This window comes from Bicyclus anynana, chromosome 1 (genome assembly GCF_947172395.1).
Source record: "Bicyclus anynana chromosome 1, ilBicAnyn1.1, whole genome shotgun sequence".
Taxonomy (NCBI): domain Eukaryota; kingdom Metazoa; phylum Arthropoda; class Insecta; order Lepidoptera; family Nymphalidae; genus Bicyclus; species Bicyclus anynana.
The window spans coordinates 14,272,464-14,294,461 of NC_069083.1; the positions used below are offsets into that span (position 1 = coordinate 14,272,464).

At 36.7% G+C, this 21,998-nt stretch overlaps 1 protein-coding gene across 2 annotated transcripts; it reads left to right on the forward strand.

Annotated features, from left to right (window-relative positions):
- The first annotated feature begins 65 nt into the window (after positions 1 to 65).
- LOC112056566 (ubiquitin-protein ligase E3C) lies at positions 66 to 21,288 on the forward strand. 2 transcript variants are annotated; one of them, XM_052887271.1, is made up of 21 exons: positions 68 to 253; positions 372 to 503; positions 1,235 to 1,438; positions 2,721 to 2,840; positions 3,591 to 3,711; positions 4,045 to 4,198; positions 4,956 to 5,176; positions 5,870 to 6,251; positions 6,966 to 7,234; positions 7,891 to 8,111; positions 9,500 to 9,707; positions 10,612 to 10,726; positions 11,404 to 11,522; positions 14,013 to 14,124; positions 15,036 to 15,168; positions 15,664 to 15,876; positions 16,456 to 16,550; positions 17,197 to 17,357; positions 17,688 to 17,818; positions 19,779 to 19,946; positions 20,846 to 21,288. In XM_052887271.1, the coding sequence occupies exons 2-20, from the start codon at positions 378 to 380 to the stop codon at positions 19,944 to 19,946; spliced, it is 3,273 nt and encodes a 1,090-aa protein (XP_052743231.1). In that variant the 5' UTR covers positions 68 to 253; positions 372 to 377; the 3' UTR covers positions 20,846 to 21,288. The 2 variants fall into 2 exon arrangements, with proteins under 2 accessions (XP_052743250.1, XP_052743231.1); XM_052887290.1 differs by lacking the exons at positions 19,779 to 19,946; positions 20,846 to 21,288 and adding an exon at positions 18,598 to 18,981 and having other exon boundaries at positions 66 to 253.
- The last annotated feature ends 710 nt before the right edge of the window (positions 21,289 to 21,998 follow it).

Below are 21,998 nucleotides of genomic sequence, written 5' to 3' on the forward strand. Positions count from 1 at the left end.
TTAGTTACAGACTACAGTCATATTTACATTACAGTTTTCGATGTACTCTGTGGGTTTAGGTTCATAACTTATCATTCTGTGGTAAATATACGAAAAAAAAATATTAATCATCAAAATTTGTATTTCACATTTAAAACATTATTATTTTCTGTTTTATGTGTTTTCCGAATACTAAGAAAATGTGCTTGTATTCCAAAAAATAACAAATAAGAGTTAATGATTACGAATTGCGTGTTACACAAATTAATAAACAGTGAGTTTAAACGTGACATATATCATAATGTCATTCAGCTGATTCTTGTTTACCGTTTTCTTCCTTCCTATTAGTTTTTGTTAATAGTTCTCATAATATTTTCTTCTACACACCACAGGTAACTATGTACTCTTTCGAAGGAGATTTCAGGCGAAAGCCACAGCAAAACCTAGCAGGCGCAAGTGCACAACGAAAGACTGACAGAGACGCTCTGATATTGCAGTCACAACAACAAAGACAGAAGCGAGAGGTTATTATTATTATTATCATGAATTATACTTTAATACTGAATAGCCTCAGGTCTTACACCTTTGAAGTATATCTAATTTAGAATGATTATACTAAACTGTTATCTTATATCTTATATCTTTGATAGTTGTACCATTTGCTAAACTTTTTCATTGTTGGAATTGGCTGTTATGAAGCTGCATCTTCAAATCATCATCATCATCATATCAGCCGATGGACGTCCACTGCAGGACATAGGCCTTTTGTAGGGACTTCCAAATATCACGATACTGAGCCATCTGCATCCAGCGAATCCCTGCGACTCGCTTGATGTCGTCAGTCCACCTGGTGGGGGGTCGGCCAACACTGCGCTTACTAGTGCGGGGTCGCCATTCCAGCACTTTGGGACCCCAACGTCCATCGGCTCTTCGAACTATGTGCCCCGCCCATTGCCACTTCAGCTTCGCAACTCGTTGAGCTATGTCTGTGACTTTGGTTCTTCTGCGGATCTCCTCATTTCTGATTCGATCACGCAGAGATACTCCTAACATAGCTCGTTCCATCGCCCGCTGTGTGACTCTGAGCCTTCTTATCATCTTCAAATAAACAGATAATATTTTTTTTATTTTATGGAATTTTATTGGCGGCTCGAGAGCATGGTATATGGAAATCTATGCAAGAGGCCTATGTAGTGGACGTCCATCTGCAGTTAATGATAAATGATGATGATGATTAATTTTCATTTGTCCACAGGAGCACAGAAAACAGTTGCACAGTGCTATAAAAATCCAAGCTTTTGTGCGAAGCTATTTAATAAGGAAGCATTGCAAACATATTGAGAGGGAAGAGTTTGACAATGTCTTCACAAAATGTGACTCTGAGAATCAAAGCTTAATATCTTGGCTTTTGGCTAAGATCCTATTCTTTTATGATGATCAAAAGGATTGTGCTAGATTGGTAAATATGTTTATTTTACTTTACTTTTTTACTTTACTTTTTACTTTACTTTTTTACTTTTACTAGCTGTGCTCTGCAATATATGTAAACTACTCTCCAGACTATTTTCTGTGCCCAATTGCTCAAATTTAAGAGTTTAAATGAAACCTGACTGTTTTGTGACATATACATAGCAGCCTGGTTAACTGTGTTGTTAAAATATACTGATAATAATGATGATAATTTATTGGAGTATTCAAATTGGTAGTGTTATGCTTATACCCCCTGTTACAAAATGTCAACGTAGCTCCTGGCACATGATCCTTAACAATAGTTACAAGCAATGGCTTCTTTAATATGGGCATTGCGTCTCCGGGGTAGGCCTCCTCCTCCATTTATGCATATACAAAGTGCACAATGAACCATTCAGTTCTGTATATTGGGTATTTTGTTGTGTGTGAGCAGAGCGGCTCCCTAGCTAAGAGAGTCCCAGTCCTCTAATCACGTGTAATCTAAGAATCGGTGTGGGGACACTGTGACGGCCGCGTGGCGCAGTGGGTAGTGACCCTGCTTTCTACATCCACGGCCGTTGGTTCGATTCCCACAACTGGAAAATATTTGTGTGATGAGCATGGGTGTTTTCCAGTGTCTGTGTGTATTTATACATTATATAAGTATTTATATGTAGTATATAATTGTATATTAATATTATAATATCAACTATCTTAGCACCCATAACACAAGCTACTCTGTATGCTTACTTTGGGGCTAGATAATGATGTGTATTGTTTAAGTATCTTTATTTATTTTATAACAAAAAAAAACTGCCTCTTCAGTCTCTTGTGAGTGACACTGCCTGTGCCTACCAGTTTCAGTGCCAGCTCGTTGACATGATTGAATATTCTTGTTTGATCTTACATTTAACAATCTCCTCTCTCTCTCAACTCTCAATCTCTTTTACTGTGTTAATTTTTAAATCCTCATATATGTATTTGTTGGCCACATAGTACTACCAAGATCATAGAGAGATATATCACAAGAGCTCTTTAGAGTACTTTTTATCAGATTATGATGTTGTGATAATACAAATCTGTCAGGTTTGTTCACTGTAGTTGATTGTAGTTCATTGAATGTATGAAAATTTTTGTTGTATTATTAAGACATTTATGTTGCTTGCATGTATAACGAAAATAAAAAGAAAGTCTTTAGAGATTAGATTTAGGTTTAGATTCTTAACCAAAATCTGAACAAATTGGTATATGTGAAGTGATGGCCTGAAAAAAATATCTTTACTACATTTCAGGTTTCTATATCACAAGTTATTCTCAAACAATGGAAGAGGGTGTTTGAAAGTCGTGGTTCTTCAATACAAATTCGGAGACTTCTTGCATTGCATCTTCGGCTGTTAAGAGATGACAGCAAGGTATAATTTATAACTCTCTTTAAAGTGTTTTTCCAAATATTTTGACTTGTTTATTTTGATTACTAGTTTGCATTAACAAGAGGTATGTTAAGGTTTTATATGGCCAAGATTTTCTCACTTTTCCCTAAACATTTTTTTGAACTTGGTTACACAATCGAAGTTGCTATAGCTTGGCAAGTTTGTTGATGACACTCTCATGATATGCGGGCGACGGGGGAAAAGACTGCGCGGGTGTGAAGTCGTGCGCGCGGTGCATCAAGCTAGCTACTCGCCTCCCGGCCCTCGCAGACGTAAGTGTCACGAACGAATTTGCCAAGCTATATGTAGGTCCATTGATACTGGCTCCCTGCTATATAATTCCAGCCAAGCTCGCTCCTGAAGCTGGGATAGTCTCTAATTACATCATGGATTGTTGCTTTGGGACCAATGCTGGCTGTACTGCAATGCTGCTTACTTAAATACTCTGCAATTTCAGTTTATATTCTAAACTAGCTGACGCCGCGCGGTTTCACCCACGTGGTTCTCGTTCCCGTAGGAATACGGGGTTAATACATAGCCTAAAGCCTTCCTCGATAAATGGGCTATCTAACACTGAAAGAATTTTTCAAATCGGACCAGTAGGTTCTGAGATTAGCGCATTCAAACAAACAAACAAACTCTTCCGCTTTATATATTAGTATATATATTATTCTAAATATTATTTATATACAAATAATTAATTCAAGGTGCTTTTTTTTGATGAATTTTCAGGTTCCATTGGCAGTACCACTTAGGATGCTTGAAGTATTTACATCTATAAATTCTATTGAAACATCAAGTACAGAATATATCAATATTATAGGAACAACATTTTTGTATTTAGTAAAAAGAGGTAAATACATATTTTTTTTATAATAATATTGACCATAGATTAAAGTTTATTAGGCACAAAGCCTACGGAACACAAGTACTAACTAGAGTTTACTCTATATGACCTCTATTAAAGTCTTAATTTCTTTTAATATAAATTCGTTTTTCGAAAACTCAAAATGTGACCTATGGGACTCTTTCAAAAGATTTTTTCTTTATACCTCTGTCAATAAAAAGTAATATGTTGTAACACATTACTTTTTATAGATTCGAACCCACACCCTCCGGAATCGGAGGCAAAGGTCATATCCACTGGGCTATCACGGCTTTTTACATCTATTCAATACTATTGCAGGTTACTTCAAGGACTTGCGCCAACTGCTCTGTCAGAAGTCGCCGCCCCTGTACGGACCTTCCCCCAACCCCCCCACGCCGCTGTGCGGAGCTTTACTAGACCTCATACAGAGGCCGCTAAATCTGACCTCACAAATTAATGTACCTGAATATAAGTAAGATTATCACATTCATGTTTTAAACTGTTAAAATTAAATTAAACGCTTTTTCATGATATAATTTTTAAGTATAGGAAAATGTTTTTACAGTACATATTTTATTAGTACGGCGCGGTACGAACCCTCGTGTCGTTTGCGACTAAGAGAAATAGACAAAATGACGGCTGATGGCGGCGGGGTTGTCCCTGTCCCATATCTTTCGTCCCAACGCAAAAAAGAGATAGCAATATGTCCGGTTGCACCCGTTCGCGTTGTTTGAATTTGTCTATTTCTTTTTACGTTATTATCGTTGGTCGCATAGCGTAGCACAACTAGCAATACAAATAATTATGTATAAATAATTCAACTATTCAAATATGCAAACAACTTGACACCCATTTATATTACCAACCGCACATCCTATGTAATGAACTTTGTGGCTTATTTTTTTCATTTGGTTAGTTACTGTATTTTAGTGGAGTTGGTTAATAAAAAAAAAAAAATATAAATAAATAATAATAAAGATAACTTCTACTGTACTCATTTGCTTGTAAGAATAAGCTAATGCAAACACATAAATAATTAAAATATTCAAATATGTAAACTACTGTATTCAAAAATGTACTTTACCCACCCATTTACATTAACAACCACACACACATATATATATATATATATCTTATATATGTGTGGTTGTTAATATCTTCATATGATATGTCATATATCTTTTATGGGATTATTGTTTTTTTTTAATTATATTTATCATGATTTTCAGTGACACAGTCATGACGGAGTTCACGGCAGCATTCCTATGTAACCCATACCCGGAGCCTGTGGAGATGTTTGTGCTGCCAGCGCTAACTAACGACCCTAGCAAACGATTTCCATTTCTCTCCTTACTACATAGTTTGTACATGGATAAGTTCAGTTCGGGGCGTCTGGTCAACGACTCTTGGTTATTGCATTCCATTTTGACTCTGGAACCACCAGATTTTGGTGAGTTTTGTTTTTATCATGCAAATCGGTTTTAGTATCATTATCAACCCATATTCGGCTCACTGCTGGGCTCGAGTCTCCTCTCAGAACGAGAGGGGTTAGGCCAATAGTCCATCAAGCTGGCCCAATGCGGATTGGCAGAGTTGACACACACAGAGAATTGAGAAAATTCTCTGGTATGCAGATTTCCTCACGATGTTTTCCTTCACCGTTTCAGACACGTGATATTTAATTTCTTAAAATGCATACAACTGAAAAGTTGGTGGTGCATGCCCCGGACCGGATTCGACCCACACCCTCTGAACTCGAAGGCAGAGGTCATATCCGCTGGGCTGTCACGGCTTCGTTTTAGTATGATCCTATCATATTTGGCAGGGTAGGAAGAAAATCACAAGCAGGAAAAGTGTTTACTGACATGCCATACAGTAAATCCTTAATCCTACACCCGGGACACAAGTCCCATGCTCTGCTCGAAGATTCTCTCTACCACTTGATAGACCCGGCATTCACATGGATTCCATGGAAAGTTCTATAAAATGGATTTTTGTTTCTTGTTGACAGATTAATAAACCGTTATAACAGAGCAATATAGCTTTAAGCAATATGCAAGCGTGTTTTTACATGAACTACCTCATCACCATCATAGTTTGGCTAATCATCAGGCGTATGATCAACAATTTAATTTTGTTACAGCAAACAGTATACTCCAAATAGACAACACAAGGCTGCCACACAATCGAATTATGCTAGAATATTTGAAAATAATAGGAAAATTAACTATTAACGTATGCAACAAACAAATAACATATGAATACGAAGATTCTTTGTACAGCCAAGAGACAGCCGCTGACAATGACGATGACAGTGACAGTGACACTGAACCGAATCCCACTTCAATACGTGAACAGATGCTCCTCACCAAATGTATAGAGCTGTTGAATGAACCTGATCGTTGTATAATGATCATGTGCTCTCAGATCACAGATACTGAATTGTGTGACGAGTTCCTTGATAGTATGTCGAAGATATGCCATAATTTACTTCTAAGTCATAGGATGGCGTTGCATAAGTATCGGTGAGTTTAATTTTGCTGTAACTGTATAATTGAGTCCTCTTCTGAGTGGATACTTGTGTAGGGGTGTGATGACAAAAAAGAACAAATGAAGAGCAAGTGACAGTGAGAGTTCTCTTATTCATTCATTAATAGGTTCTTGTGTACCCACCCACACCTTTCTCTTCTGTACTACACATCATCATGATATCAGCCGATGGACGTCCACTACCTACATACAACTTCCAAACATCACGATTCTGAGCCACCATATCCAGCGAAACCCTGTGACTCACTTGGTATCGTGACATCTGATGGGAGGTCGACCAACACTGCGCTTTCTAGTGCGGGGTCGCCATTCTAGTACCTTGGGACCCCAACGTCCATTGGCTCTTTGAACTATATGGCCTGCCCACAGCCACTTCAGTTTCGTGACTCGCTGAGCTGTGTCAGTGACTTTGGTTCGTCTGCGGATCTCCTCATTTCTGATTCGATCACGCAGAGAAACTTCAAGCATAGCTCGCCCCATCGCCCGCTGAGTGACTTTGAGCCTTCTAATAAGGCCCATAGTTAGGGACCAAGTCTCGGATCCGTAGGTCATCACTGGCAACACGCCTCAACTGGCTGTCCTCAACAATAACTGGGTGAAGCGGTATATGAGCATTAGACATGATCTTCGTCTTGCTCATGTTCATTTAAGCTGATTTTACTTTTTAATTGTTACACATATCTTTTCAGGTTATTATATACATTAGCATTTAAGCCAATCTTTTTGCGCGACCTCTGGCAATGGTTAAGTAACATGAGCCACGAATCTTCCTTCGGAGGCTCAACCACGCCGCTCCTGTCGGCTCTCTCCCGTGGCATGGGAGCTGACACCAACGTCATGGGAGTGCACAAACTGCTGGCGCCTCTGGCAGTTTTCTGTGCACTGTTTTCTCTATTGATTGGTACACTGCATGACACAGAGTTCTTTAGAGACACAGATGGGGGTGAAAAAATGAATAGTAAGTAGATCGTCACATAAGTAACATATATTATAATTGGTATCATATATTTTAGAAATGATATTCTGTATAGGTACTGTTTGGGTAAATGTAGAATCAGATGAATAGTTTCTTTCTTGTCACAAACATATTCATTTAATAAGAAATTATTGAATAAATATGATATGTTTTGATATTTTTTTTTACATAACAAATAATATATTTGAATACGCCACTATGAAAGTTCCTCTAATTATCCATCCTAGACACCCTACACATCCATCTTATAGTCTCGCAAGTTCGTTGATGACACTCTCATGATATGCGGGCGACGAGCGGAAATACCGGGTGTGAAATCGCGCGTACGCAGGGAAGTGAAGTGCATCAGTCGTCGGTTTTTCATTCATCGCTAAAGGCCCCCCGGCCCGCGCGGCCCATAGGGAGTGTTACGAACGAAGTTGCCACGCTATAACATGCGCATTTCGTTCGCATGCATTCTTTGATTATCCAATCGTTTTACTGCCTAACATTCTGATCCATACACACGACAAGGCTAACAGTTGTCTTGTCCGTTTTTCTTTTGAGTCTAAAACACTTAATTGTATAACAAACATCATTATTAACTGACTTAAAAAAAGGAGGAAGCCCTCAATTCGTGTTGTATGTTTTTTTTTCAGTAACAAGTTTGCCGTGTTCAGGACGCGTGCATGCGTTTGATTTCTCCGAACTGGGAGGTCTATGTCGCACGCTTAAACAAGTGTGTCTCGGATTGGTGGAGCTCGCCTACCCCGAGTACAGGCCGTCTGTGATTGGCCAGTATAAGGATGCTGTCGGGACTGGCTACCAACTGGAACTGTCGGAGAAGAATCAAACACCTGTATGGGCGCATTTGTTTAAGGTAATGCTATTCTATTTAATAACTTCTTAATAAAAAAATTGGTTAATAAATGATGAAGTTATGAAGTAACAAACTTGAAAGCAAATAAAAAAGAAAACATACGCGTTGAATTGAGAACCTCCTCCTTTCTTTGAAGTCAGTTAATAAGGACACAAAGACTATTAAAGTATAGGACAACTATTACGATAGTAACTTATATGAAAGAAAACATTTATTTAAATTAATTACGGTCTGTTAGTCACTAAAACTCAAGAACTGATATGAATATTTTTAAGTAAAACTTCTCTATGCCCGCTTGATTTGAAGAGTAAGCTGGTGAATAAGTGTAATCGAAATACCGTTAAGTTGTAAAAGCGCCATCTGTAGTAACACTGCTAAACTACGACACAACACAAGTAAGCTCAGCGCCGAATGCGTTGTCTTTTAACGGTATAATTGTGAACTAACTAGTAGGAGCTTGTGAAGTAAAGCAAGCAATAGAGATGGCGCTACTAACGTCACTAATTTTTCAGTTTCTCATTCACGTAATATTTTATTTTTGAAAGAAGTATTACTTCAATTGTGTGGTCTGAAGACACGCATTTTATATTGGTTTGTGGGTTGATTATATTAATTATGGAATTAGTGTGACAATATTAAATTAGAAATAGAAATAAGAGATGTTCGTTGGTAAATACTCAGTATAGAATTACAATGGCATCCTGGCCCTTAAACTTTACGTCAGCCCGTGTCTTAAGGGCCAGAGGCTTCCCTTAGGTTATCCCTTAGGTACATAATAGACTAGCTGTTGACACTTTTTTTAATGGTCTTAAATTGTTCAATATCTTTCTACTAGATTGAAAAGAAATTATCGTATTTTTAAGACGTCATACTAAAAAAAAATTTTTTTTACAATTCGCGCCAAAACGCTGTCGGCATTGGTCTATATTTTCTCGTTTCATGACGTCACGAAAACACCAAACCTTAACCAAACGTTTTAGTGTTTGTCTAAACATATATTACAGATATTTATTTTATGTAAATCATCATTATTAACCCATATTCGGCTCACTGCTGATCTCGATCTCGATCGTGGCCAATAGTCCACCCAATGCGGATTGCGGATTGGCAGACTTTACACACGCAGATTTCTCTGGTATGCAGGTTTCCTCACGATGTTTTTACTTCACCGTTTGAGACACGTGATATTTAATTTCTTAAAATGCACACAACTGAAAAGTTGAAGATGCATGCCCCCGAATGGATTCAAACCCACACCCTCTGGAATCAGAGGCAGAGTCATATCCACTGGGCTATCACGGTTTTATTTTATGTAATAAGCGAAATTAATATTGTTTATATTAAATTTGATATGAGTCAAGTACCCTATTATAGTTTGTGTTGGTCAGGTGTGCACGCAACTGTTGCGCGCGCTGTACGCACGCGACGCGCGGCTGCGGTTCTGCGCGACGCAGCCGGACAGCCCCAGCGCGTGGACGGCGGCCGGGCCGGTGGTGCCGGGCGACGGCGCGGAGGCGGCGCTGGCCGCCGCGCGCACGCCCCGCTCCGCGCGCCCCTACCGCGCCTACGTGCCCAGGCTGGCGCAGGCGGAGCACGGTGAGACACATCAGTATAGCTGCGACTGAACTAACACAGTGTAGCAGCAGCGAAGAGTCCATACGGACCGATTCCCGCCGGCTTACCTTTTAAAAATCCATACACGGGTCTCATCAGGCGATGCTTCTGCGCTCGCCCAAACCCTCCCGGTACCAACAAAAAAAAAAAAACTAAAAACGTATTCAGTATTGTAATGAATATGTATAGATGTATGAGGAATCGGAGTTTATATCAAGCGTCATTAATTTCCTTTTCTTTGGGATGGCTTACCTTCGTCAAAATTCTATCCCTCGCCACTGCAGTGTAGACGGGGTTAATCAGATTAATAGGCTAGTTGACATTTTTTTTAAAAGGTTCTTAAATTGTTTGTTATCGTTCTACTAGATTTAAAAAAGAATATCATGTTTTTTAAAATTTAAATATATTTAAAACCTAAACCCGTAAACACTAAACCGTATAATAACGACACTGAGAGAAGCAAAAAATTGTGCATGCCTTAGTTTGAAGTTTATTCCTCTAGTGACATCAAGCAACATCGTGACGTCACAAAATGGAAAAAATTTAAAATACATTAAGAATTCCTTCTTATAAAACTTAATTTAAAAATAATGTATTTTATATTTTTTCCATTTTGTGACGTCACGATGTTGCATAATAACTTATATTAATTAATATCGCTTTATTTCGGCCCCTTGATGAGTAAACTGCCCTATTATTTTGATTTGATTTGTATTAGGTACTCGAATTTTGTGATTTATTTTTTGCTCATTCCGATTTGTCTAATTAATGAAGGGTCCAAAAATACTAAATATTGTTTTCTAATCAACTTCTGTCTTCTACTCTTCACATGTAAATAATTAAAGCCCTTTTAGGGACATGTCTTTTCAAATGTATTTATTTACAGATGAGGGTCCACCATTAACAATAAAAGAACTGAGAACTGTTACAATATTGAGAGAAATTCCATTTGTAGTGCCATTCTCAACAAGAGTATTGATATTCCAAGGTCTTCTCGTAAGGTAAGCTTGCTCATACCAAATGCCAGACAAAATGCACAATTTAAATGAAAAATTTGTCCAAAATGAGTTAAGGGTCGTTAGAATCTACCCTGCGCTGTGTATAGTTGGGATTAGTAAGTTGAATACGAAGAATATAAATATGGGTGTGCAATATTTCAGTTACTTGTAATTGAAATACAAATGTGTAATTTGTATTTATATTTCAAGTACTTCCTAAAAATGTATTAGTAATAATTCAAATACCTGTTGATGATTTTTTGATATAAAATATTTTTATGGTTTAAAAATACATTTTACTTAAAATATAGCTATGTTAATAATGGATGTTTTCTGCAGAAAATAACTTGACGGCTTCCTGAAGCAAATATGCAATATATTTAAATCATAACCCTGCAAAAGGATGTTTTTATGACAGTTTATACAAAAATTTTCTGGGAATGGGTTGGATTTATTAGTTTATGTTTGTGTATAATATATTTTGTGATTTGTATTTTGTATTTTTATTAGAAACTGCCGAAATACTGAATTTTTGCTAAACAAAATTTTTGTATTTCGAGATAGTACTATAAAATAATAAGTATTTTTTATACAATTTGTAACTACAAACGTACATAAATTATATACTTTATTCTGAGCATGCAATTAATTACCCTACTAAGCCACTTGTAATTTTTTAGGGAGAAACATGAACACTGGTATGAGATGACAAATTTCAATGAGGGTCCGTCAATAATAATCAGTGTTAGACGTACGCATTTGTATGAAGATGCATTTGGTAAACTTAGTCCTGACAATGGTGAGTAATTTATATAATAGGCTAGTTGACATTTTTTTAAAAAGGGTCTTAAATTGGTTATAACCGTTCTAATAGATTTAAAAAATATATCATATTTTTGCTACATAAAAATTTTAATTTATGAATATTTTTTTTGAAATATGAGCCAAAACGCTATGATATTTTATCTATGCTATGACATCACGTAAACCCGTTTACACTAAACCGTACAATACCAAGACTGAGACACTAAACCGTACAATAACAAGAAGCAAAAAAGTTGGACATTCCTTATTTTGACGTTTATTCTTCTAGTGACATCACGTAACATCGTGACGACACAAAATGGACGACAGCGTTTTTGACGTTTGGATTTTTTTATATACATTATTTTAAAGTTTTATAAGAAATCTTTAACTTATATTAATTCATATCAATATACACTATGCACAAAAATTAAGGGAGCAGAAAAAAAATCCAAATTTTTGGGGGATTTTCAACAGGCTGTAACTTATACAAAAATGGTCGTACAGCAAAAAAAAAACCAAAATTGTAGCTCTAAGTGTTTAGTTTTTGGATCTGAGTTTGAAAAATTTTTTTTTAAAAAATTTTTCGAGTAATCATAAGAAAACCACCGAAAACAAATTTTCGAAATTTTTTTGGTTTTTTTTTTTAATCTACGGACGTGGAAAAAATTTTTTCGACTCAACCTCCATATGGACCGGATAGCTTGTTTATTCAGATTTAATTTCGTTTTTTTTTAATCTCGATACGAGTATTTCTCGCTGAGATATCGATGTTTGAATGGAAAAAGATCATTTTGTCTTTGATTACCAATATCTCAGCAACCAATGATCGCACAGAAATTTTGAGGTTGGTTTTAAAAACTTGAATAAATTTTCTACAAGGATTAGCAATTGAATTTTGAAAAAAAAATTTTTTTTCAATCATTACATGAATTTGAAAAAGCATCCAAAAAAGGACTTTTTGTCGTTTTTTGGAAAATCAAGCGCCCAATCAAAAATATTGCGGAAACCACTGACGTTAAGTGTGCCTTTTACTGTTCAATATACCCACAAAAACCCTACAAAGTTTCAATTCAATCCAGCCAACCGTTTTTTTTTCCCACTTGATCGAATTTTTGAGTCACAAAATACTGTGGAAGTGACGAACCACAGTGTGTCAATCTCTGATAAAACCACACACATACACGTGCGCAAGCAAAACCGTAAATCCGCCGTGCAACCTCCACGTGGTACGGTTTGGGTAACGCTAATGTCGGCGGTAATTTTTTTTGATTTGGGCCAATTGAAAAAAAATTAAAAATTTTTTTTTTTGTTTCTCAAAAATTTTCGATTTTTTTTTTTCTTAAATTTTTCAAGTCACTAATACAGAATTGAGAGAAAAATGAAAAAAAAAAATTTTTTCATTTTTGATAAAAAATTATGACATTTTCAGAGCGAAATTCTTGCTCCTTTAATTTTTTCAAAAATTCGATCAAGTGGGAAAAAAAAACGGTTGGCTGGATTGAATTGAAACTTTGTAGGGTTTTTGTGGGTATATTGAACAGTAAAAGGCACACTTAACGTCAGTGGTTTCCGCAATATTTTTGATTGGGCGCTTGATTTTCCAAAAAACGACAAAAAGCCCTTTTTTGGATGCTTTTTCAAATTCATGTAATGATTGAAAAAAAATTTTTTTTCAAAATTCAATTGCTAATCCTTGTAGAAAATTTATTCAAGTTTTTAAAACCAACCTCAAAATTTCTGTGCAATCATTGGTTGCTGAGATATTGGTAATCAAAGACAAAATGATCTTTTTCCATTCAAACATCGATATCTCAGCGAGAAATACTCATATCGAGATTTAAAAAAAACGAAATTAAATCTGAATAAACAAGCTATCCGGTCCATATGGAGGTTGAGTCGAAAAAATTTTTTTCACGTCCGTAGATTAAAAAAAAAAAACAAAAAAATTTCGAAAATTTTTTTTCGGTGGTTTTCTTATGATTACTCGAAAAATATTTTCAAAAAAAATTTTTCAAACTCAGATCCAAAAACTAAACACTTAGGGTTACAATTTTGGTTTTTTTTTTTGCTGTACGACCATTTTTGTATAAGTTACAGCCTGTTGAAAATCCCCCAAAAATTTTGATTTTATTTCTGCTCCCTTAATTTTTGTGCATAGTATATTTCGAACCCTTATTCCATGTACTACACGAAATTAATGTTGTTTATATTAAATTTGTGACCCTGCTTTTTGTATCCATGGGATTTTTGTCACACTTTTCATTGATACTCCACTATTGGCCATAGCGCGTTGTTATATAGCTTATGACACTCACGGATAGCGTGGCTTTCTATTAGAAAAAGAATTATCAAAATCGGTTCAACAGATCCAGAGATTACCCCCTAAACGCCTACAAACTCAAAAACAAACAAACACACAAACTTTACATCTTTATAATATTAGTATAGATTAAAAAAACATCGATATGCATTTTTGTTTTAGAACCCGATTTAAAGCTGAAACTTCGTGTGCAATTAATAAATCAGGCAGGCGCGGAGGAGCTTGGAGTAGATGGGGGCGGTTTATTTAGAGAATTCCTTTCAGAACTTCTAAAGTAAGTATCTTTATAAAGTCTAAGATTACACATTAGAAATATAAACGAGTACCCTCGTCTGTTATTTATTAGTGATAACACAGAGTAACCAGAGTGAGTCTTTACAAGCAACGTACTGAAGCCGGTCGAACACATTAAAAGCAAAACAAACGTCACGCGTATACAAATCTCCTTAACAACCGCATATACAAACTTTTTCATAATTTGTATTTAAAATTTTAACACTAACAAAAATGACGTAAATTAAGATATTAATAATCAATAACTACCAATAGAGAAATACTCCATCTTATTTCTTTAGTTTTTGTGAACAGTTTTTAAAATTGGAGCGGCTACGACACTATCGTGTTCCGCACGCTTCACCTGTATATTATTGATTAATCTGTGAGTGATAAGAAATAAATTATAGATAATATTTACAGTGACACATAGTTAGCGGCCAAACATATTTTTCTTACAAAATTTAGGAAACCATGTACTAGATCAAAGGCAAGCTAATACAGTTAAATTATGCATAAAAAAGCTTATAAGACTTTATAGACGACTAAATAACTGATGAGGGTATGTAAATAATACTGTTCATACCTAGAGACTCTACAGTTGCAGTGTGAAAGCAGGCAACCTTTACGTTTTCAATTCTGTGGGGTATATTATTTTAACTAGTGTACTATTTTTATTAATTAAGTAAAGAGGGAAGTAGATTAATTATATATAATAATAATCATTGTAATATCTATTGAATTTAATAATATACTTATGGTTACAACTTGTTTTATTTCACTTCAGTTTTATATTTTATTAATTCGTTTCGGTTCGTTCGGTTTTTTTTTACTTTTTTCATTATTTATTTTATATTTAGTGCTTTTCCTTACTTCCTAATATTAGCAAATTGTAGCTTGTTAAAATTTCAGATCTGCCTTTGATCCCAACCGAGGATTGTTTCGTCTGACAAAAGACAACATGTTGTATCCAAATCCAGGAGTGCATTTGCTGTATGACGACTTCCCTATGCATTATTATTTTATTGGAAGGATATTGGGAAAGGTATGTAATATGACTTTTAAGGTATTGCACATGTGTGACATATTTTCATGATAAATAAGCCTGCACTTGACTACAAGTACAATAATTATGTCTCATGGAAAGCAATGATGGTGCTTGAGTTAATCTAGCTATCTTGAAATTATTTGGTGTATTCATAATTTTAATTATGAAAAAACAATAGATAGATGTTTGTACTGAATAAAATGAAGCTGAAAATAAATTATATTTATTTAAGTGCGTGTTTGAAATACCGCCTACCGAGCAAGCAAATGATTTTAATATAGAAGCCTCATGCAAAAATAGATGCGAGGACTTCAACAATATCAGAAATAAATAATAATTCAGTCTTCAGAAACACATTCAAGAAAAAAATAAATTATCGTCAAATTCCAAATCTGAACATTTTCCACACTAGTTGTTAAAGTAAAACTTTTCGCACTAATTTTGGGGTTATAAAGATTATCATTACTTATCTATTATAATGTCGTATTTCAGGCTTTATATGAAAATCTCTTGGTAGAGTTACCTCTAGCAGAGTTCTTTTTGGCTAAGATGTGCTCTACCCGGGAACCGGATGTCCACGCGTTGGCGTCGTTGGACCCAGCGTTGTACAGAGGGTTGCTGATGTTAAAGTCACACAGAAGAGAAGACGTTCCCGATTTAGGCTTGGACTTCACTATAGTTAGCGATGAATTAGGAGAACAGAGGGTAAGTTATATTAGAAACTAGCGGAGGCCCGCGATTTCGATCGCCCTTACAACTCCTTAATCTGGCCCTCTCGTAAGATCCGGTCTTAGCGGACTACTAATTTATTATCTCCCAGCCAAATTTCAACTGTTTACGTCGATTTTCGACATTTTGTGATGAGTGATTAAGATAATAATAGTAGTAGGGTATTTTGTGACAAATATCTCAACGAACAAGCTTTAGAAGTCTCGTTTTGGTTTAAAGGTTTGTTTGCCGAGCAGAGCATACTTTGCATAAGGTCTGAGATGCACGCCAAGAGATAATTTGCTAAGAGATAAGGAGATTTTTTAAATCGCTTTCAACATAAATAAATCGTTCTCTGATATATGCGCATGGGTTTCGAATTTTGGCGCCTCTGCATTTAATATAGATTGCTTATTGTTGTTATTTTAATTTTGGTCTTTTATTTTGTTAGGTTCCTGTTAGATAAAGCAGAGTTAAAACATAACTTATAAAACTCTTGTTAAGTACTATTATTGGCCCCACTTCGTTTAGTTAAGTTCTGTGGTCTGAAAAATTAATATTGTCTGTCATTTGCAGATAGAAGAACTAAAACCTGGTGGCGCAAACATCCCTGTAACAGCCGAAAACAGGATAGAGTATATTCATCTTGTTGCTGATTACAAACTAAATAGGTAACTTTTCTGTTAATTTTAATTCAAAGTCTTTATTTGATAACAAGTTAGAATCGGACGTTAGGATCCCAAGGTATTAGAATGATGACTCCACTGTGTTGGGTGACCCAATACAGTGCGGTTTGTGAAAATAAACATAACGCATAGAGCTGCTGGTTACAGTCGGCTTGGGGCCATTGTGTGTGTCTAGTCTCAATAAAAAACCTGTATATTATATGGCAGTGGAAGACGACGAAAATGAGAAAAGCAAAATTTTTGAAGTAAAACTGCTTTCCGCACTCTTGACTTGAGGAGTAAGCTGGTGAATGCGTTATCGAGCGAGGCTTTTAAGATGTGTGCTGGCATCTACAGGTATAATGAATGTGTTTCTTATTTAATACTACCAATAGATGGCGGTTTTAGAGAACTTAGAAACAATCCATTTTTGTGCACTTCAATGGTGGGTTTCTCCCGTGGAACGGGCAGGGGAACGAGCCTCAAGGCTTCGCCTCCTTGTCGCGGAACACTTCAAGAACCTGTCCCATGCAGTTATGCCTGAAGTTCATAGATGGCGCTTTGTTATTTATTTTTGAAAGAAGTTTTACTTCAGTCGTGTGGTCTAAAGTTCACGTTTGTTTATATTATAAAGATTTTGTATTTTTCATAGACAAATAAGGGCACAGTGCAACGCTTTCAAGCGCGGGCTGACGTCGGTGGTGAACGCAGAGTGGTTGCGCATGTTCTCGTGCCGCGAGCTGCAGCTGCTCATATCTGGCGCGGAGGTGCCCATCGACATCGACGACCTGCGCCGACACACGCAGTATGGCGGTGAGTGTGCTCATCATCAGCTGACGGCGGTGGTGAACGCGGAGTGGCTGCGCATGTTCTCGTGCCGCGAGCTGCAGCTGCTCATATCGGGCGCGGAGGTGCCCATCGACATCGACGACCTGCGCCGACACACGCAGTACGGCGGTGAGTGTGCTCATCATCAGCTGACGTCGGTGGTGAACGATGTACAGTTGGGTAAATCGAGCAATAGGTCACCCAATCGGCGCGGCGGTGTGTCTTGCTTTTGGTGAGGGTCATACACTCGTAGTGTGCCTTTTATGATGTTGTTACGTGAAAAGGGTGTCTAAAATCTCTCTCATTCCGATATAGGTGGTTTCTCGGAGACGCACGCGACAGTGCAGTGCTTCTGGCGCGTGGTGGAGCAGTTCACGGACGAGCAGCGGCGGCAGCTGCTCAAGTTCGTCACCAGCTGCTCCCGACCGCCGCTCTTGGGGTTCAAGGTAATCCATACCATAGGATTAGAGCAGAGGTTCCCAAACAGTTTTTCTCATATACCACCTTTAAAAGGGGAATGACCATCGACCAATACAACGTCGGCCCTGGGTACCCAGTATATAAGTATATGGAATTGATAATATGATGTATAATGATGAATTTGGTGAAATTATTGGCCTAATAAACGTATTTTAGCAAACTCAGAAGTGGATTACAATGACATAGGAAATGATGAAATAGGAAAACCAATGACTGTCGAACAATATTGGTCAGGACAACTTAATTAACAAGTCAAACTGTAACCAACCCTGAAATGGAAGAGACTGACTTTGAGTCGAGTCCCGAACTTGTGATCGTTGTATGTAGGGTTTAGGGATCCCTAGACAGTTAACTAACACTCCCCTTTTCCACTCAATTCACTCTTCCTGCCAATCCCAAGTATCCCATAAAGAACTACACAACAAGAAACGTGGATGACTCGAACGCCACAAGCTGACCGTACGACGAGAGCCTTATATCGTAAGTCGTTCCCGCCAACCGAACCTTACCTCTCTAACTCCCTACTCTTTAGGGAAACAGTTCGCGCCATCTAGCGTCGGCACAAGCCAACACGAGATCGAGCGACGTCATATCCATCTCAGTCTACTATTTCCTACACGTATGATTCTTGAGGAACCAACCATTTGAACTCTTCGGTTCCTTCACCGTTTTAGACTTGTGAAAATTGAATTGTGTTAATTGAATTGAAACTTCTTTAGGCGCATGAGGGTAACATTTTTTACAGATGTAACGTCACGCCGGTATGCAACGGAAGTGTCGAAAAAGAGACAGAGTGCGATCGAGACCGATTGAGAGAGAGTAAGACAGGGCGAACGTAGCATGAAGCAACTAGCCGTGGAGTGAGAGTAGGGAGCAAGCAAGTGAGAAAGATTGAGACAGAGCGAACGTCGTATCACGCACAGTGGTGGTGGGAGAGAGCTATAGTGGGAAAGATTGAACGAGAGAGAGAAATCGTGCAATGTAAATATTAAAGAAATAAATTGAAAAAATTAAATTTATAATTTACATTAATTTTCAACACTTTTTATATTTTAATGACAATTAAATTCCTAACCTATCTTCCTTTTTCACTTCCTCTTAGTCTCGGAAATCTAAAGTTTTAGATTTGTATAAATATAAACAAGATTTATAAATTAGTTCGCAAAAGAAGTTTCACTTCTTACATGTGTACTTGTACTGTGTACTGTACGCACGCATTTTTTTTTAAATGCATATAATTTTTTTTTTTTTTAGTCTAATTATTCCTGCAATCTGTCGTGAGCCATTCAGCGGGATTTTAAGTATTTGAATTATGGCGTGTTTGGTGCGAAATCCAGTGATTTGCCCAAATATAATAATGTAGTGTCTATTTCATGACATCTTGTGGTGCTCGGTCTCGTGAGCCTTTTGAAAGTTGTACCGTACCAGCTCTTTTGTGTGAAGTGGGTTTCCGATACTACGCCATTTGTTTCTAAAAAATAGTTTTAACTTCTAAAGAGTGGTGTGACAGGCCATTTGGGTTCCATACAACTATTTGGAGCTGCTCGAATTTTGGCACATGACTGTCATTAAATTGGTGAGTAGATTTGTCACGGTGCATAATTGATTCATAATTTGATTGAACATATTTATTAGATTCTTCATATCATTTGGATTATCGGAAGATTCTTGGATATTTAAATAATTTTTTGGTTGAGATTTGTTTTTAAGGATATCTGCATAGCTCGTTTCAGGCATTTGCCGTTGTTGTCTCAGCGTAATAGGATTGATTGGTATTTTAGGCTGTCCTGATTCTGTAGCAGGTATTTTAGGGCGTAGAGGATGAAATACATATAACTGAAAAGTCAAATTCTGACCTACGCCCTCCTAATAAAAAAAGAAGGTAGTGATCCACACACCGTGTATATTGGTATCTCGTCCGTCCAGGACCTGCAGCCGCCGTTCTGCATCCAGTCGGCGGGCGCGGCGGACCGGCTGCCGTCCGCCTCCACGTGCATGAACCTGCTGAAGGTGCCCGAGTACCACTCGGAGCACGCCATGGCGGAGAAGCTGCTGTACGCGATACAGGCCGGCGCGGGCTTCGAACTGAGCTAAGTGAGTCCAGTCCTACAGTGCTTGGGCCCAAGAACAAAGTATTTATTTACGACCATACTGCTCAAATTTTGTATACAAGTATTAGCGTGTCAGTCTAACGCTGAACAAAACGCGAGATCTAATAACCGCGTCGGTAAGCACTAGTTACGTGCCTGAACTTGTATGTAAAATTCATGGCAAAGTGGACATTATTAAACGTAGCGAAGCATTGTAGCAAACCATGATAGTGAAGCGTTTTCCCTCCAAGCCATCTAAGAGCTAATTATTGACTATAATATATACTATACTATGTGACTATAATATATAATATAGACTATAGTATAATCATTAATAAATATTGTGTTCCTGGGCCCAAGGATCATTGGTAATTTGGTTAAGATTGTGAACAGAAAGAAAAAAGGAGGTCTTCCATTGGATGCGTGTGCTTTTTAAACGTTTGGTACTTCGATTCGTAACTTAGTCTTTGCTACTAATCGGTTTAATTTTGGTGCTAAAACAAAACAAAACTTAAAGAGCACAGGGGCCTAACCACAGGCTCTTAAATCCGTAGCGATTTCATTATAATTAGACATTTCGTACCCTGAGGTCATTAAGCATTTCGCAGGATTGTTTCTTTCATTAAACATGTAATTAAAATCCTAAGACTTTGTGTTGAAGTTTGCAATCACACTAATATTAGGCGAAAGTTAGTGTGTATCTATGTTTGTTTCTCCTTTGCACTGCGACTGCGACAGCCAAATCGGTTTAATTTGGCTGAAATTTGGAATGGAGATAGATTTTTTTCTGGATTAACATATAGGCTACTTTTTATCACGGAAAAAATCACGTGAGATTTGTGTTATCCAGGATTTCTCCGCTATTATTTAATAAAATTGATTTTTTTATTATTTTATTTCCAGGTAAATCGACAGAGGAATTGTTTACCTACCAACTTTTATACATGAAATGAATATATCTATTTCGCGATACATTTTATTTATATACCGATCGTTAATCTCAATGTGATAATATAAGCTCCTAGACTAGGATTGTGTAAATAAATGTTAAATTGAGTTCACTGTCGTATATTATTTATTATTATGGAGTTCTTGCTCATGTGGAAATTTACAGAATGTAAACATATTTTTAGATATTGTGATGTAGTAGACACGTTTCTAGTTTTATGTTTCAATTTTATATATTATCTTAATAAGTGTATATTTTCAGTAAGTTAAATGTACTCTTCCTGAGGCTGTTTGGGTAAAATATACATAAAATACATTATTAGGGGTGTAAAGTATGTTTAGAACAATTATAAATTATTTTATCTCATCTGAAAGTGTCAAATAAATTTATTGAAACTTTAGTACACTTTTATTGATTGGTCCGCCCTCAATTAAATTTATTGTGCCACTGTTTTGTCAAATTTAAATCGTCATTTACACTTTTTTAAACTTGCTCAGCAATTTATATAAATATATTTATATAAATAATTAAATATATTTTTATGTACCTATCATATTTTTTGGATTTCAAACATATGTTTGAAATAGAACTTTCGTTCGTACCAAATATTGCTTTTGGAATCATAGAATTACATATATGGTTTGAACAGAATATTATAAATTAGGACATTAGCTCTTCTTCCATAGAGGTCGTCAAATATGCCTTTAAGGTTAAATAAATTACACATCTAATAAGTAACCGTGAACTTGGCGATGCTCATCAATAACCAGCATTAATATTGGCTTAGGTGCATTCATCGTTTCAAATATGGCCGCCACTCGCCGCCATTATGGTTTTGACAGTTGCAATCAATCAGGTTTGATGAATGAGTTTCACGAGACGTACCGCCCGCGCCTGCGTGCGGTAGCGCGCTCAAACACATGGACGATCCTAAGGCATCTAGCGAACTATACGGCCACGATCACGACCACGACCACGACCAGTAACCGCCACGAACAGGTTAACTGAAGAAATTTTCTGAACATCATCATCATGTAAAAAAAAATTCAGTCTAGTAGAACGATACTATACTATTATATATAATACTATTTAAGACCACTTGAAAAA

Coding starts and splice junctions, on each gene's coding strand:
- LOC112056566 (XM_052887271.1), top strand. CDS start 378: ATGTACTCTTTCGAAGGAGATTTCAGGCGAAAGCCACAGCAAAACCTA. Junction 504..1,234: donor AACAAAGACAGAAGCGAGAG/GTTATTATTATT, acceptor ATTTGTCCACAG/GAGCACAGAAAACAGTTGCA. Junction 17,819..19,778: donor CGCCGCTCTTGGGGTTCAAG/GTAATCCATACC, acceptor TCGTCCGTCCAG/GACCTGCAGCCGCCGTTCTG.